This window comes from Miniopterus natalensis, chromosome 8 (assembly GCF_054644295.1).
Source record: "Miniopterus natalensis isolate mMinNat1 chromosome 8, mMinNat1.hap1, whole genome shotgun sequence".
NCBI lineage: Eukaryota > Metazoa > Chordata > Mammalia > Chiroptera > Miniopteridae > Miniopterus > Miniopterus natalensis.
The window spans coordinates 64,013,828-64,032,551 of record NC_142088.1 but is presented as its reverse complement, the minus strand read 5'-3'; the positions used below and the strand labels follow the sequence as shown (position 1 = coordinate 64,032,551).

At 36.8% G+C, this 18,724-nt stretch overlaps 1 protein-coding gene across 1 annotated transcript in view; it reads right to left on the bottom strand.

Moving 5' to 3' along the window:
- LRP1B (LDL receptor related protein 1B) overlaps nt 1-18,724 on the bottom strand; it is a 1,257,096-nt gene that overhangs the window by 523,573 nt on the left and 714,799 nt on the right. Inside the window, exons 23-26 of the mRNA XM_087819400.1 lie at nt 9,795-9,992; nt 8,175-8,379; nt 1,052-1,216; nt 482-726 (exon numbers count right to left, since the gene is read on the bottom strand). Coding sequence (XP_087675526.1) covers nt 482-726; nt 1,052-1,216; nt 8,175-8,379; nt 9,795-9,992 — 813 coding nt within the window. The remainder of the gene's footprint in view (nt 1-481; nt 727-1,051; nt 1,217-8,174; nt 8,380-9,794; nt 9,993-18,724) is intronic.

The window sequence follows — 18,724 nt, the reverse complement described above, 5'->3', positions numbered from 1 at the left end:
TGGGGAGAGGGAGCAGGCATGTTCATGTGAACTCAGTTCTCTTCAGATGGATGAGCTCAAGCAGACGGCTTATTCTTTCTTGTGCACCATTCCTCTCCTTCCAGAATACTACACAGGGACCCTTGGGGGTTACCATAAATATGCCCTCAGGGTTCCCCTCTAACTCACTAATCACCCTTAGGTAAGAGATTCAAATTCCGAAGACCTACCACTTCCCACAGCATATTTTATTGATTTGATAGTAGTGACTAAAAAGTTGGGGACTTGGTGGAAAATGCTTCATTTCTAAGATTTCTATGTGAAAGAAATAAAAAGGGGAAAAAATACTAAACTAATAAAATAAAGTCTTGAACCACTCTCATCATACAATATACATAAAATGTTAATAACTGTTACGCCATAAAAGTTGTTTTACAGTTCAAATACTATATGATTAAAGTTAAAATACCTTGTGGGTGGTTAATTCATAACAACCACTTACCCTGTGGCTGACGACTAGGGTGATATATCTGCAGGTCAAATGGCTGTGCGCTGGTTTTCTGAATCACACTGACATTCTGCCCGGTCCACTTATTGGCTTTGGACAAAGTGTTGGTTCTCCAGTCTGTCCAATAGACCTCACTCCCGTACAGAGACACAGCAAAGGGATGAGAAAGGTATTCATGCCCTCGGATGATTTCTATCATTCCTGTCCCATCATAGAGGGCTGAATAAATGGCATCTGACCTACAGAAAGGTAAATACATCAGCAGTCTCTCAAAACTTATAGTGATGTGATTATATTACTTCTATAAACAACAGGAAATAATTTATAAAAATAATCTTGTAAGCCTGTACCTAATTTGTACAAAGGAAAAAAAAGGCATCATAACAAAAACAAACAAAAACCAACAATTGACAAGAAGGCACTATTATAATAAAACTAAACAAAAATCACCACCTATTTCAATGTGCATATACATCATACATGTATATTAGAAAACACTTTGAATTTGTAAATATTCTCTGAGGAAGGTAACAGACAATACAGAAAAAAGATTATTTTTTAAACCTGGCATCTGTCCACACTATTCTTTTCTCAAAATGGTCCACAGTTAGTCCGTTAGGCCAAGCCCCGCTTTTCATGTCTTTATAGATGGTTCTTCTCCCAGCACCACTCATAGAGGCAGACTCAATGCGAGGAAAGTTGGCATCCCAATCTGTCCAGAAGAGAATTCTGAAGAAAAAGAAAATGCTATTGTTTCAGTTGTTCATTTCACAAATACTTACTTATTGCCTACTATATACTAGGCAAGGGCTAGGTAAACAGGCACAAGAGAAATGGATGTATTGTCTACCTTCCTGGGATTTAGAGTCCAGTGGAGGAGACAGACTAAATAAACACACGAATACATGAATATGCAATTACAGCTTTTAAAATATTTCGAAGAAACATTTGTTATTAGAATAGCATGGGAATGGCCCACTTAGAGAGGGTGGTCAAGGAAAAAAGCTCTTAGAGGAGGCGATAGTCACACAGAAAGTCAGGAGAGCAGTACAAGAGCATGCCAAGAAAAATAAACAGCAGATACAAAGGCCCTAATGGGGGGCAAATGCGGTCAACCTGAGGCACAGAAATAAGGCCAATGTATCAGGAATGTGGAGAGTGAGAAGCAAAGGGAAAGAAGATAAAGTTGAGGGTGATTTTATGGGTCCTATGGGATAAAGAGATTATTTGGGATTTTATTGAAAGGCAATAAGACTCACAATTAAGCAGGAGAGAAACATGACGTCATATATAAATGGGTTAGAGTGAAGCAAGAGTATGGCTATGTCAGGTGGTTATTGCAAAAGACCAGACAAAGGTATTAGTGGTTTGGATGGAGCACGGTGGTAACAGTGCTGAGAAACGAATGGATTCAAGACACATTTTGAAGGTAGAATTGCCAGGACTAGCTTATGACTGGATGTAGGGACTGAGGTAGAGAATGAAATCATAGGTGACTGCCAGTTTCTTCTTTCGGCAAACTCAGAGGCAGGATGGGGAGAGAGCATGCAAGAAACCCATGGAGTGAGATGGGGAAATGGAGTGGGGACAGATCTTAAGAGATGGGGATTGAGTGTGGATGGGTGTGGATAACAATCAGAAGCTTAGTTTTGATTTTTTGATCGTAAGGTTTCAAGACATCAAGAAAGAAGTGGCTAGGAATCTATGTGGTAGGCCAAGGAGGAGTTCGGAGAAGAAGGCAGGACTGGTGACATAAATGTGGAAGCCATCAGCATAGAGATGATATTTAGATTCACAGGAGTGGAAAAAATTATATGCAGAGGATCTAGAAGAAAAATAGAAGGAAATCATATACTTTGATATATACAAATATGCAACTGTTAAAATACACCTTTTTAAGTTAAAGATCGTGACTTTCCATAACCAAATACTATTTGTTACTCTAGAAATGCATGGTACATAAACAGTTCCACACAATAGGCATTCAGTGCTGCGTGCTCTGCATTTAATTTTTAAAGCTATTCGGTAATGAATGGTTTGTGTTAAATTGACAGTGGCCTAAACTGTTGATGTATGTTTCCATAGTTTTTACATAACATAGTTGCACAACAGTTCCATACTCATTACAACAGCTAATGTTTTTTGAGTGCTTACTACATGCTATTTACTATTTTTAGCTTTAATAGATTATATCATTTACTTGACCTGTAGGTCATGCCTAGTTAACACTGTTTTACTGATGAGAAAACAAGCTTAGAGAAGTTAAATTACTTGATCAGGGTTACATAGCTAGCAAGTGGCAGATGGAGATGGGAAAGTAGACAGCTTAATTTATGTTCTTATGCTTTTAATATCTAACTCTTTAATGTCATTAAATAAAATAACAAAGGGAAAACATCTAGTACAGCAGCAGGAGCATGGTTAGTTGCTTTCTCTACTTTGGTAGAGAGCACAGAGATTTGGTAAAGGCAAACACAAAGGACTAGAAATAAACTGACAGTCCAGTAAATGATCTTAGTATTAGTTCTGAAAACATTTTGGTGATAGGTGGTAATATTATTTGTAAAAATAAATTTGTTCCTAGTTATAATTACCTATATTTTGCTATTTTTATATTCTTCCATTATTTTGAATGATCCTTGAGTATAGAAATTTGATGGATTACCTCAAAAAATAAAACAATACTCTGAAACAAAATTTAAAATCCAATTAAACCTATCTTCTTTTAAAAAAAATTATGATGTCTATTTAAGGAAATGTTGAGTGATGTAAAACTAAGCATTCATTTTGCCCTCAATTTTTGAGAAGCATTTATTCTCTTTTAGAGTGTAGGAAGTTCAAATATGAAATGATTAGAAGACAATTCAAAACATTATATAATCAATTTAGTGAGTATAAGTGCTACAAGAATGTGGTGAACAGGGAAGGAAGATATTGACCTTGACAAGAATGAAGTTCAAAAGGGTTATTAAATGATGTGTCAGTGTCGAATTGTGGCAATGTATGTTTTTCTGTCAGACCAACTTGGAATCAAGGGTGGGCTCTGTCACTCTAGCATAATTAATCTCTGACTCCATCATCTCTTCTGTAAATGAAAAGTATAGCAGTCACACTTGTTGGGACCATTTCATGAGGTGATGGATATAAATAATTTGGTGCACAGGATGGCTAGCACACAGAAAATACAAGCATAGACATACACTTATTCATAAAGTATATTTTAAAAGGCAAAATTTCAGTCTTTCCAAACTGTTAAAGAAATGAAGAGAGAATTATAATCAACACTAATGTCAATGTTTAAGTGTTATAATAGTATGTATGTGAACATAGATTAGTTTTATAAAATAACCACAAGTCAAAGCCATGAAAAAATAATTCACAGTATTAGGTCATAAGTTTAGGTTTATATCATAGAATGAATATAAAAACATCATATATATATATATATATATATATATATTTTTTTTTTTTTTTTTTTTTTTAAATTAGTTTCATGAGCTTCCACAGCCCTGGTGGTGGGAGCATATCCACAATGTGACATCAAAATTATTCATTGCTTGACCACCAAATATTTGAATAAATTAAGTAAATTCCTGGGAAAGAATAAAAGTGAATATTAATAAATCAGAGGACAATGTATTGAAAATTTTTCTGGTTTTGTGATGGATGGGAGGGAATTTATTGTGCAATTCTTTGTATTTTGTGATACTAATCTTTCAACAATTTAGGTAGAAAATTTCCAACACTATAAAATAACATGTTCTAGAATTAGATCCCCTAAAAGTGTTCTTAATCTTGGAATATGTCAGTTTACAATCAATTTAAAAAGTTTATTTCAAGGATCATTGTTTCGTAAAATTCTAGGCACTCTTTTGTATACTTTAGTAAGTGGTATTTCAAAAGAATATTTTTCCCATATTACTTTCTTTTTATTGTTAAAGTGTATTAGCATTTATCAATTGCATTATTTCTTCACATATATAAAGACTGAACACCCTTTTCTACAGGACATATGGAAATATTCAACCACATTGCTTTTAAAAAAGAGAATAGTCTACTGATTCTACAGTTCCTGCATTCATGGGTTCGCCCGTATCAGGATTAAATTAGGCCAATAGACCATGAACAAATTGTACCATTACAGGCATGACAAGGCCATTATCATCTATCAGGTCAAGACGCCGAAGGTGAAAATAAATGACCTTGGCAAAAAAGGGGGTTACTTATCTATGATCTTTAGGTCTGCTAAAACCAACAAGGCCTTGATTAGTTTTGTTTTAGAACAGTCCCAGATAAAATTAAAATTTTATTTAGATGTCTTATTAATCTTCACAATTACTATGTCTGCTTTCACCAGTTGCCACTGTTGTAGCACAGTCCAGTTGCTGTGACAGAGGAAAACTGGACAGCAGCCATGGAGCAGGAAGACGCTAAGCAGTTACGCAAGAATAAAGGCAACTGCAACGGAAGTTCGAGAACCGAAATGAGTGCTGCCTGATGGATTCTGAAGTCCCTGGTGCTTGGTAGTCCCTAATAATGAGCTTGATGTTTAGAGGAGATTCATGGACTCATTCAGGTCACCTTAGAAATAAGTCTCTTCCCTTAAAACGGAACCAATAAAAAGTGTCTCCTCCCTAGGACTCCCACTTTACTGTCTTGGAATAACTTGTCACTTGGGATACTGAGTCAAACCCAGAATACTGAAAGAACATAGCCTGATGAAAAATATGTTTTATAATGTAAAACAAAGGCCAGTGGCTTCTTTGTTTAGGACGCAAAGTAGCTGATTAAGATCACTTTTTTTTTTTTTTTGGTATCTGTAAAATAGGTCATGAAGACCTTGCTTGCTGTAGGAACCTTACGTGATGTAAATGTGTTTTATGGGGCTAATGTTATAGCCTGCTTTTTTCTCAGCTGTGCTGAGGAAGCAAGGTGGCTGGTTGAAAACCTTTTTTTTTTAAATTGTAAATAAAATTTATAGTATTAGTTGCTTTTCACTGTATAGTTCACATTTTAAGGTATACCCTTGAGTTCCTGTAAGTTACATGTAAACAGAGTCTATTCATGTGTGTGCATTGATTCATTTAGCACAATTACATATACCAAGAGCATTTATTGAGCACAGTTTCCTTATGTATTTCACAAGTAATTTGAGAAATAGGGGTACATCTTATGTTTCTTTTTGAATATGTTAATAGGACAATTTATTTTTCAGTGTGGCTTTTCTTTTGCTTAGCTTGACTTTGCAGTTAAGTGTGTGTGTATGTGTGTGCCCGCAAGCCCTTACTTTTACTATGCTCTCGATCTATCTTATGAAAGGTCCAATGTTTAAAAAGATTTATGTGCTTTTTACCAAAATATCTGATAAGCCTGAAGTGTTTTAACATTTCCATTATCTTTTAAAATTTAATTGCTACAAATGGGCTTTAAAGGTGTTTCAAGACACCCAAACCTATCAACCTTTCGATTCATTCCTAGACTTGAAAAAAATTAGTACTGTCACTGGAACTGTGAAATTTTGGTCATTTATTCCAGAAAAAGAAATTATAAGTGTTACTTCTTCACCCATATTTTTTTAATTTTACATTTTATTACTACTGTAGTTATCCTAATTAGCCTCACACTTCATGGTAGCCACTAATAACAGAAGGCATCAACTTTCTCTGAAGCCTTACCAGGCTGGCTCTGTTCTACCTTTCAATCTTGGAGAATGTTTTACTTCTGAAGATCCCTTTATATCAGTGAAATAGCATCAGATATTTTCATTTAAATGGTACTTGGGGGTTGTGTGTTTTTTGCGTTTGTTTTTGTTTTCTCCTCTCAGGTTGGAAATTCTCCAAACAATCTGACACGAATATGTTTATCCTAAGTGATGTCAGTTCAAAGCTGTAGACAATGAAATTTTAACTCCCCGCTTTACTGTTTTGTTTGGTCAGATAATTTTTAAAACTTTCATACACCTATTTTATTGCTTGTTTTTTCTCTCAGTGTGCCAATTTCCTATCATGTTGGTTTAAATGCTAAAACTACCACTTTCTCTATAATATCACTTTTCCTTTATACTGCAAGTTTACCATTCAGATAAGGTGCTGGTATGACTTAGGTTTAACAGGTGAACATTTCCCACCAGCAGCTGTTGCATTGCGAGTACAGCCTCTGTCCACAGTGCACCTTTGTAGGAAATAAGGGGCCCGGGTTGGCTATCTACTTGCAGCCTCAGAAACAGCCTCTTTTAAAAGGGGGAGTTTCTCATAAACACAGCTCCTGACTGCCGGCGATGTGCTGAGTGAAGTGGGCCAAGTGTGATTTGTGTGGGCTAGAGGAATACCTCCAAGCTGAAAGATGCAGGTCTGCTTGCTCATTGCTGCCACATCTCCCTAGTTTTTCAAAAGAATTACGAAATTCACAGCTGTATGCAAAATATCTCAATATTTTAAGGTTTGGCAACTCATTCAAATAAATTTAAAACATTGTAGAAGACAAAGCAAACTCATCCATGAGGGCTGCCAGGCTGGAAGCTGCTCTAGACACACTGTTTGCCCCTTGAATTCCTGTGTCTGAAGTGAGGGAAAGGAAAACAAACAGACAAACTTCCCAGTCTCCTGTCTTCTGGTCATGAGCATAAACCAGAGCACACGCCAGGCAGCGTGGCCAGGGAGCTGGCTACACACAAAGCTCCCTTTCCCCTCTTCTGCATCTCATTAGCTGGCCAGCTCCCCAGTGCCCTTGGTGCTCCCTGGAGCCTGTATTACTTAGAGGTACAGAGGCCCCCCCAAAAATGTCTTTTCTACTACCCTTTAGACTTGACATTGGTTTGGGAATTATAAAATAATTACCAAGAAAATAAATAATTAACAGTAATAACAAAGTGTTTGCACATATATCAGCTATATATTATCTCCCACTTATTTACGACCTTCTCCAAAACAACCTAATGATAAATATAAAGATTATTATCTCTGATTTACAGAAGAGAAAACTAAAATCTAAGGGAAGGTCATACACTTACTTGACTAGCTTCTCCTGAGAAAAAGTGGCTGACGAGGAACTGGAACCCTCATTTTCTGGGTCCAAATCCAGTGACCCTCTCTGGTCTTTCACAAAGGAACACAGGGAACAGCAGGAGAGATAACCTGAGCTACTCAACATCTGACTTCGTTTTCCAGAATCATGTGCCTGGTCTTTCAAATGTCCCAAAAGTCAGCATCTCACCATTGGGCTCCTTCGAGCTTGTTCTAATTTGCTTTTACACCAACTCCAAGAACATAGAAAATATATAAAGGGCAAGGTGGTTAACACCTGTGACTTTTTGGATCAAAGACTGGCCCTGTGACTTGCAACCCTTTGCAGCACTTTTGGCAGGTCAAAGAGCAATTCACTAAATTACTGCTTCAAAATAGAATGGCAATAGCTTTCAATAAGCCTGACTAATGCCCATATTTTAAAAAAATAGTCATTTATATCTATGAAAAAGTCCTATAACTAAACTTATGGTAATAAACTAATATATATATATATACACAATTATATATGTCCATACATACTACATATACAGACACATAAGTATATATGCACATGCACAAAATAAGCACTTTGACTCATAATTTATGGATAATTGAATTTGAAGTTAATTTGAAAGATTATATTTGTATGCCAAAGTGGATGTGTGAAAGGCAATCATATTTACCCGTATCTTGGGTCCAACGCAATAGCCCTGGGATGTTCCATGGCTCCTGCTATCAGCGTAGTTCTTAAGGAGCCGTCAAGTTTGGCTACTTCAATTTGGTCCAGATTGCTATCTATCCAGTATATGTTTCCCGCTATCCAGTCGACCGTCAGTCCTTCTGGGGTAGCCAGACCATGCTCCACAACCACTTCAATCGCACTTACACCTACAACAGAAGGGAAAGCAACATTTGTACCCATTTAAGGAACATGTTAAGAACAAAGGAAAATGCCACTTATTAGCACTACAAAGTACTTAAACATTATATTAACTGTGAGAGCTAGAGCACAAAAGTAATACCTGGCACAAAGGAAACTAAAAAGTTCCAAATTTAGAATCACTGATTTTTCCCAACAGAGACGTTTAATATCTTAAGTCCTTTAAGTTACAGTGGAATAGAATTTTTAAACAACTCTGAAGCTAATAACAATATTTAGGTTGCAAAAAATGTTATTTCTGACTTTTTAGGCAGAACACGGGATTTGGGGAATAATAATGATGCACTGGTTAAAATAAGTGCAATTTAATTTAAATGTTGACCTATGTGGGTAAAATAAAGAGAAAAATTCACCCAGAGAAACAACATTATAGCTAATCAACACCCACTCTTTTGGGAAGCATGACATGTATGACAGCTTCTACTGCATTTAACCTGAACAAAGATAAGCCCCAAATCACTCTCCTGACCCAGTCCCAGGCCATTAGATTTGCAAGATATAACACATTTGCAAATAATGGAAGAAGGCATTAGTGTGGTCTAAATAAAAATAAGCAATTTGGTAATGTCCACTAATACTCTTATTTATCCACTCCTTAGCTTTTTTACGATTTAAAAAATATATCTTCAAAACATCTTTTTTTCAGAGGATAACTTTTCATAGTTTATTATATTACCAGTGATTATAGTTAGATATTTTAGGTGTATTTTTTAGACGATTAACCATCTAATGCCATAGATCTAAATACATCATTTTAAATTAGCATCTTGCAATATGACACAGGACATAAATTCACCCATCATAACTATATTGTATATTTAAATATTACCATTTTTCCAAAATTGCAGAGGTGATTCAAAGGAGAAATTTAGATGTTTAAAAAAACATGTTTTTATTGATTTAGAGAGAGAAAGAGAGATAGAAACAGCGATGATGAGTCATTGATCAGCTGGCTGCCTCTTGCTTGCCCCCCATTGGGGGCAAGCAAAAAATGTCTTCATCATTTCTTTGAACTATTATGAAAGATTATAACAAAAAAACCCCCACAACACAACTTATTTTAACTCACAAATATAGCTGTTATTATATAGAACACAGTCACTTTTTTTCTTATAAATAAATTTCTTCACCACATGTCAACAGTAAATTCCACAATTTAAAAATGGAATGAATACCACAGGCCTTTGCCTCTCACTCCACCAACATATCTTCACACTTATATGTGACATTCCTGGTTTCTCATATGTGAGATAAAGAACCAAAGACCAAGGATTAATCAAAACTCTTTTTAATTGCAACATATTTTTTTAAAGCTTTCAGTTAAAAATTAATCTAAACATTAAGTCAAAATTATAACACATACCTCCACTTTCGGAAAGCTTGCCTCGGTATATTCTGTCTTCTACGACATCTGTCCAATAAAGTAAACTTTGATTGAAGTGAAAATCAAGAGCGATTGTGTTTCTCAACCCAGGAACAAGTAGACTGTAGTCTCTTTTATGAAGATCAATCCTTCGGATTTCGTGGCGAATAGAAAAGATGATGAATGCTTCAAAGGGATCTGAAATTAAATTTATTTTTAATAAGCTTATGAAAATATTTACGTACTTTCCTAAGTGGAATAAAAGGCTTTGAGGTCAAAATCCATTCATTTAAAAGTAAAATTTATTATATAATTCTCTGTCATTAAAAAAGCAATTATTTTTAATCCACAATTAAAAAAAAAAAACACTTGAAAAACTTCGGTTTATGGGTATTTATTAAAATAAGGTATAAATATGTTTTTCTTCCTTGGATTATTATACACCTAATTCTAATTAAAGAATTATTGTAATTCAAAGACAAAATGGAAGATTTTTCTGTTTTCATGGAGTTGCAGCTGACAATCCAAACCTCACAAACACCACAGAAATTGCTAAGAATTAGCTAAAACTAGCTCTGCCACTCATAGCTCATCACATGCCTACAGATCCATGATAGAGAGAGATCCAATGGGAAGAAAATTTCTATAAAAACAGTTGCTGAGCATCAAGTTAAGGAATGGCCCCCATAAGAATGAAGATTCATTGCTCTCCACCGCCCAACACACTCATGAGTACACCATTCCTCACTAGTTTCTAAACTTGGATCAGGCCTCAGACGAAAGAAAGAGAAGCTTTGAAAACAGAAATAAGATTAAAGTTTTATATTTTTGTGCTTAAAAAAAGTTACAAAAAATTATTATTTCAAAAATGTATTCAGTTCTGTATCAATTACTGTCCAACATAATAATGTAAGCTACACATGAATTCTGCTTGATGAATACATTGTTGAGGGAGAGAGCCAGGCTTGCAAAGACTTCCCCCATTTCCACGTTAGTGTCACCTCTCTGCACTTTCCTTTAGAGAAATTAGCTTTCCTCTCTCAAATCTAGATACATCCTCTGAATGTGAGGGGCTAGAACGAGCCCTGTCCTCAGTGGTCGGCCCAGGAGGCGGACGTAAGATCTAAGCCAGGTTAATGGGTCTGTAGACTTGAAGAGAAGCTGTCAAGCTGAGGGGAAATTCTCTCTTTTCCTTTTAGGTCATAAATCTCTAATTGCTGGCGTTAATGTCCCTGTAGCTTGAAGAAGTCTATCTGTAGTATTGTAGAAAAGAAAAATGTCACAAAGAATGAAGCTGCAATGGCCTGGGCAGAGACCGTGTCCTAAGATTATCAAATCTATAGTTCCAATTATCCCTAAGACTAGTTGCTTGCTTCAAAACTCCAATGCATGTCCCATGCTTTGTGTGTGTAAGACAATGCACTTATCTACTCAAATGAACTTGAACCAGGTTTACTGTTCTTATTAACCTCATCTTCACAGAGAGGTCTTTCCTAATCACTTACCTAATAAAGACTCATCTTCATTATATTACCAGAGCCTATTTATTGTTTATTTGTTTATTTTTTTAAATTTTATTTATTTTTTAAATATATCTTTATTGATTTCAGAGAGAAAAGGTGAGGGGGAGAAAGAGAGATAAAACATCAGTGATGCGAGACTCATTGATCAGCTGCCTCCTGCACGCCCCATACCGGGGATCGAGCCCACAACCCAGGCATGTGCCCCGACAGGGGATCAAACCCTGATCTCCTGGATCCTAGGTGGATGCTCAACCGCTGAGCCACGCCCGGCTGGGCCTATTAATTCTGTTTAAAGTATACTTTAAAATTAGTATTTACTTGTTGGTCGTTTATTTCCCCCACTAGGTAATGAGCTCTATGGAAACAGGGATCTCATATTTCTTGCTTGTTACGCCGTCTCTAAAACCAAGGGCCTGGGGAAGACATAAAAGGTACCACATCCTAGGTTCAGAAGGGTGCGAGCCCAGGCTGCCATTTCCCCCCACTGGAAATGAATCCGCTTTAGGAAGCTCTTCCCAAAGCATGAACTAAACGCTTTTTTTGTTTGTTTTTTTTTGTGTTTTTTTTTTTTTTAAATATATCTTTATTGATCTCAGAGAGAGGAAAGGAGAGGGGGAGAGAGAGAGAAACATCAGTGATGAGAGCGTCATTGATCAAGCCCGCAACCCGGGCATGTGCCCTGACCGGGAATCGAACCCTGATCGCCTGGATCCCAGGTCGACGCTCAACCGCTGAGCCACACCCAGTCGGGCTAAACGGTTTTTGAATGAATGAATGTGGAGAGAAACTGAATACATCCCAAGAAACTAGCTGATAGCTCGCGTGGGAGAGAGCCCCGACATGATCCGCAGAGCCACCTAATAGGCCCGCAGCTGACTGCATGGTATAAGTAAGACCAGCCAGGACCACAGGAATTGCTCAGAAGGTCCAAGAACTTGTGAGCAAAAATTATGTGTATTGTGGTCCCTTAGCTATTGTGGTTTTTTGTTACACAGTATGGGGTGCTGACTACCTAACATTACTATGACAATAGCTAATGGATACAAGATACAAAACATGAACAAAATAACTAGTTTAAAATGGCTCCCAACTGAACAAATACTCATAAAACTTTCAATCCAGAATGTATCATTACTAATGTAAAAAATGGTTGTGTTGGATATACCGTTACTTAAAAGAAAGCTACCTAATTTTGGATAATTTTTGCTTAATATTCTGCTCAGGCTATGAAACAACTGTTTGCCTGTAAAGAATTCTTTATCTTTTTAGAAATTAAGTGTCCTTACCTGTAAAATGAGGTTAATAATAATCTAGTTTCAATCTACCTTAAACTGTTGTTATCAGAATTTAATTAAATAATGTACACAAATTTGATTTGTAAGCTGAAAACCATCAGTAAATACAAATGTGGAGGAACTGTGATGTAGACAAATAGTAATGAACTTGGAGTGAGGCGAGGCAGGTTTAAGACAGAGCTCTGCTACCAACTAGCTGTATACATTTTTGAAGTTTGCTTAAACTCTCTGATCCTCAACATTTTTTAATTTATAAAATGTATAACATACTGAGTTATTATGGTAATTATTAAAGTATGAATACTTAATATATGTTTAATAATAATTATGAATATTAAATTCCAAAGATTACTTAGTGAAATAAGCAAAAGAGACATTGCATAAGAGAAAAAGCTGAAATGACGACAGAGTTAAAGTAAGTGAAGTATTTCTCAGCATGTGCTGACACTAGTGGCATTTCAGCTCTGAACAGCTTCCCCACCCTGTGGCTTACAGTTCGCCCTTAGTCAAGTACTAAATTGTCAGTGCAGCAGCTATTTGCTAGAGAAATTCATATTTAATACCTATTAAAGAACATATAATTTTAAAACTGCAAGGTAATGTGTTGCTACCTCTCCCTTAGGGGTATCACACCAGATAGAATAAAAGAGAAGATAAAAGAAAAAAGAAATTCAAGTGCCATCTTCACTAACACTGGGAGACAGGGATTGTCAAAGGCCCCAGTTGAAGAGGAGGGGCCGCTGAGCGCATTCAGGCTGCAGAGGGTCCCTGAGAGGGTGCCCGCAGCTCTCAGAAAGCAGCAGATGCAAAAGCAGACAGAGCACAAGGCTGGACCCCCGGGGGAAGCACAGCGGTGGGGCAGATCCCACAAGCACTTTGCAAACAGCCGGTGAGAAGCGCGGCCTGGCCTCGGGGCCCCTGGCCGCTAGGAGGGGGCTGAAGGGGGAGACAGGCCGCACGCGGCCCACTCGGTGAGAGACGCCGGGCCCAGAGCCTGCAGCTACAGGATGCCATCTCTGCGCCACTCTGAGAAAGCCAAGCCAACAGGCACAGAAAACAGAGCGAGGGTGCCAGCAACAGGGGGTGGGGAAAGGGCTGGATTACAGACTTTTAGACAAAAGTCACCAGCCTTCCCACACACGACGGCCTCTGAAAAGAAAAACCAAAACACAACACATACATATTAGCAGCGGCAGCCACCAAGATAATGGATCTAGGAATCAAATTATTTATATAAAACAGTGTACGTGAAGAAATTTTAAAACACAAATAAAACAAAGGCCTCAGCAAATAGAAAGGTATATAGTATTATTAGATAGGGAAACACACGTAATATCCCCAAGATCCTGCTTCTTGCTTAATTAATTTATAAATTTTATGTGGCAAAACACAATGGCAACAACCATTCTTTAAAATAATACTAGATAATTCTAAACATTACGTTAAAACAGTGTAACACGCCAGAAGAATTCTAGGGTAAATACATGATAGTGACTAACTCCAATCTGTATTAAATATATGATTGTTTCTATACATATATATACTTTGGCACTGATCTATAACCGACTATCATAAGGCTGAGAAATATGGTCGCTTTAGGGCACCTGGAGAAGAAACTAAGTTGGAAGATTTTCTGATTTAATACAAAAAATAATTTCCAGGTGCCTTAAAAATTTTGATGTAGTGAAACTATGAAAGGATTAGGAGTAAACATAAAACTTATTTTTAGAACTCCAAAATGAGGAAGGCCTGTCTGAGCTTGACACAAATCACAGAAGACCTAAGAGAAAGAATAATATTTAATGTATATTAAAAAAATTATAGGACAAAAGCAATGAAAAAAAAGTCAAACTGAGTTAAATATCTATAAAGTAATAAAGGAATACATTCTTTAACACACATGATCTCCTATAAACTGACAATTAGAAAATACTCAAATAAATAATACGCAAAGAGTATTGAACAAACAATTCATAGAAAGGAAAATATAAACTTTAACATTTTAAAAACAGTTCCATTTCTTTCATAAAATAATAAATTGGTTTTAAAACCATGAAAAATGTTTGCTAAGACACTGTATTGGTTAAAGTGTAGACAAATGGCAACCTGACATACTGATAATGGAACTATAAACTGTTCTAATCTATATGAAGGGCCACTGGGCAATACCATCAAAACTTTACACATATATATATATACATATATACACATATACATATGTATATGTATATGTATATGTATATGTATATGTATATGTATATGTATATGTATATGTATATGTGTGTGTGTGTATATATCCCTTGACCAAGTAAGTCCATTTGTCAGAAATTATTCTTCTAAAGATATATTTTTATATATAAAAATGACAGATGAGCAAGGAAATTCTCTGCAATATTCTTTGTAGTAGCAAAAGATTAAAAACACATAAATGTTTATCAATAGGTAGATAACTTATGGTACAGTCATATAGTGTAATATAATTTGGCCATATTAATCAATGTGGTTGATATATGTGTGTTACTATGGAATAATTCTCAATACTTTGTAAATTGAAAACAGAAAGATGCAAACAGTGCACATACTATGCTACCATTTAAGTTAAAAAAATAAAAGATTTTTCTAGACCTATATAAAAGTAAATAATAAAATACTTCTTGAAGGATTGATGATGGAATGTTGTTTTCTTTGCCATAGAAACTGTTGACTAAGGTTTAGGAGTGGGAACAAAGCTAAATTTCACTTTATTCTGCATGGGTAAAATTTTTTAGGGCTTATATATATTTTCCTATTAAGATTACTCATTATTTATAATAAAAATTAAACCTGTAATAAAAGAAGTTATCATTTCCAGCTTTGAGAAACATAAGTAAAACAAGAATTGTTTAGGTATGACATATATGCTGAGCAAGGTAATTCAGTACAGCAAATACTGTAAAACATGTATTTTCCTTTCAGGAGAACTCATATTTCTGCTATAGTTATATCTAAGAGATTGCTTACTTGTATGCTGTATTTGAGAAAGTATATTGTCTTTTATAACTGAGATAGAAATTCTACAGCAGAAGGCCTGGTTTCTGCTTTGCCTCTGATACAAATAAAGGAAAGTCACTAAAACTATACGTCTAGTATTGATTTTTAAAATAAAATAACAATTTTGGTCATACATGCCATAAAATATTTGAGAAGAATCTTACATTATTACTTGAATTATTAATGAAGTAATATTAATATTAGCCAAAATAGACTTTAAAGAAAATAGATTTTATAGAATTAAAAAGGATCATATGGTAGGACAAACGACAGATTAAAAAAAAAATCTTAAAATGGTATGTGCTCAATCACATAGTCTGAAAGTGGGTAAAGCAAAATCTCACAGAATTAAATGTAGAAATTGATAAACCCATAATCACATTATGAGATTTTAAACACAAATTCTACAAAAACTAATAAAAATTATGACAAAATGATTAGAACATCAAAGTAAAAAGTTGAGCTCACCAGATATTGATAAAAATCTGTACTATCAAAATAGAGACACGTTCTCTTTCTGCACACATGAAACACTTAACAAAAGACCCATGTTACAGTCCATAGAGTATGACGCAAGAGGTAACAAGGAATCAATCTAATAATGATCACATCCTTTAAACACAAGAAAATTAAATTAAGAATCAATAATAAAAACTGTTAAATTCCTTCTAAGTTTTAGAACTAAAAATAATTATTAAGAAATTTCTTGACGAATGGTACCTCAAACAGAAAATTCAGAAATAAAGAGAAATATTACTGCAAGAAATGTGTAGATTAAAAAGCATGAACAATTAAACATTAATGAAGGTAGAGACCCAGGTCCTGAATGGTGAAATAAGGACCTTCCAAAATCCTCTCCCCCATAAAAAACAATGAAAACGCTGACAAAATGGTCAAAGTCACCTTTTTGTGAACTCTAAAAATTAATCAAAGTCTGATAATGATCCAATGAGTATTTATTCGAGAAGAACTGCTGAATATCAGTAAGAACAGCAAACTTTGTGTCCTTTTAAGGTGCCTCGATCCCACAGCCCTTTGTCCTGCTTCATGGTAGCCTTGGAAACAAACAGCCCAGAAGCCACCAGAGGGGGCAGAGGGGTTTGGAGCTCACCCAAAAGCCCAGGCCCCAGGTCATGGGTCAATGGGGGATTGTTTTTTCAAGTAATGGAGGAGCTGGATTTCCACTTGCGAAAAAATGAAGTTGACACCTCACACCATGTACAAAAATGAACTCAAAATGTATCATAAACCTAAATGTAAGGACTAAAACTATACCTCTATTAGAAGAATACGTAAGAGTGTATCTTAGTGAACTTAAATTAGACAGTGATTTCTTAGTTATCACACCAAAGCATGAGCAAAAACAATTAAAAAATTGAACTTAAAAAAAGAAAAAGAAAAACACCTTTTGTACTTCACAGAACAACATCGAGAAAGTAAAAGGTGGGGGGAAGGAAGTAGTTTTAAAACACATCTTATTAGGGGCGTGTATTGAGAATATATAAAAAAGCAAAATGTGACTTAGAGAAGGCTATTCAAAGATGTTTCCATAGACTGATGTGAGTCTACAAACTGTCACTAGTCCATAATGAGATAAATGTAGAAACAAAAAGAAAATTTTATTAAAGCAGCAAAAGCAGGCTTCCCATCAAGATGGCAGGGTAGATAAACCGGGTACTCAAATCCTCCCACAACCACATCAAAAATACAACTAAACTCCAGAACAACCATTGTTCAGAACCACCTGAAATCTAGCTGAATGGAAGTCTTACAACTAGGGAGTTAAAGAAGCCACATGGAGACTGGCAGGAAAGGCAGAGACACAGGACGGGTGGGCCCCACACCCACAGGTGGTGGTTTATGATCTAGAGGAATATTTGCCGAGGTCCCCCCTGAGGAGTGAGGGGTCCCAGCCCCATGCCAGACCCCCCAACCCAGGGTTCCAGTGCTGGGAAAAGAAGGCCCCATAACTCTGGCTGTACATGCCAGCAGGGATTGTGACTGAGTGACAGGGAGGCTGCTGGAGTCCCAGGCAGTTCCTCTGATCTCCAGCACTGAGGCAGCAGCTTGAAAGGAACCAGGGACATACGGGGAGGAACTAAATTGTATGGCATCCAGGCAAAAGCTGGGGGTAGCTTTCTGTCTCACAAAAGTGCTGGCAGAGGCCATTGTTCCTTTGCTGAGGCCCCCTCCACACAGAGCCAACAGGCAGGCACCATATCTGAGTCTCCATCAAATTCAGCTCACGCTGTTTGCCCCACTCTGCTGATTCTCTGAGGCCTCTCACCATCTTACTTGCAGACTCATCTAAGCTGTTTCCAATGGTTTTTCCATACAACTGGCTTCTCTTGCCTCATGCTTTGAACTTTCCTAAAATTTCTCACATGAGCAGTATATTGTTTCAGTGTACCCCTACCTCTTTCTAAGTGACCCAGGCCTGGCACTAGAGGAAGCCCACCTTGGTTCACAGCTTGGCCTCTCCTGAGAACCTCTAAGACCTACACAAGTAGCAGCCATCTGCAGGTTGCTCTGTAGCTTGTGCCAGGTACCCAAGGCAGGGGACAGGTGGTGGCTGGCTTTGCACCTCCCAGGAGGACCCAGAGCCAGTGCATCAGGTGGGCAGCTTCAGACCATGCTGAATTACAACCTTACCATTTCCACGAGTGACACACTCAAGGGGCAGACTCGGTGAGCACCACAGCCCCACTGAAGCACGTCCTGCTCCATAGTGTTGACCCTTGCACAACAGCTCCTATGATGTAGTCACAGCTGGTCCTTGCAACTGGTCGGCATGGGGGTCAATCCCTCCCAGTGACACCAGCAACAATCAAGACTCAACTATAGCAGGACAGTGCACACAGCCTACACAGGGGCACACCTAGCGCGCCCAGCTCAGGTGACTGGGGAGGCTGAGCCACTGGACCCTACAGGACTCCTACTATACAAGGTCACTCTACCATGTCTGGGCAATGTAGCAGCTCTGCCTAATATACAGAAACAAACATAAGGTATCAGCCAAAACTTAGAAACAAAGAAATATTTCCCAAATGAAAGAGCAGGAGAAATCTCCAGAAAAAGAGCC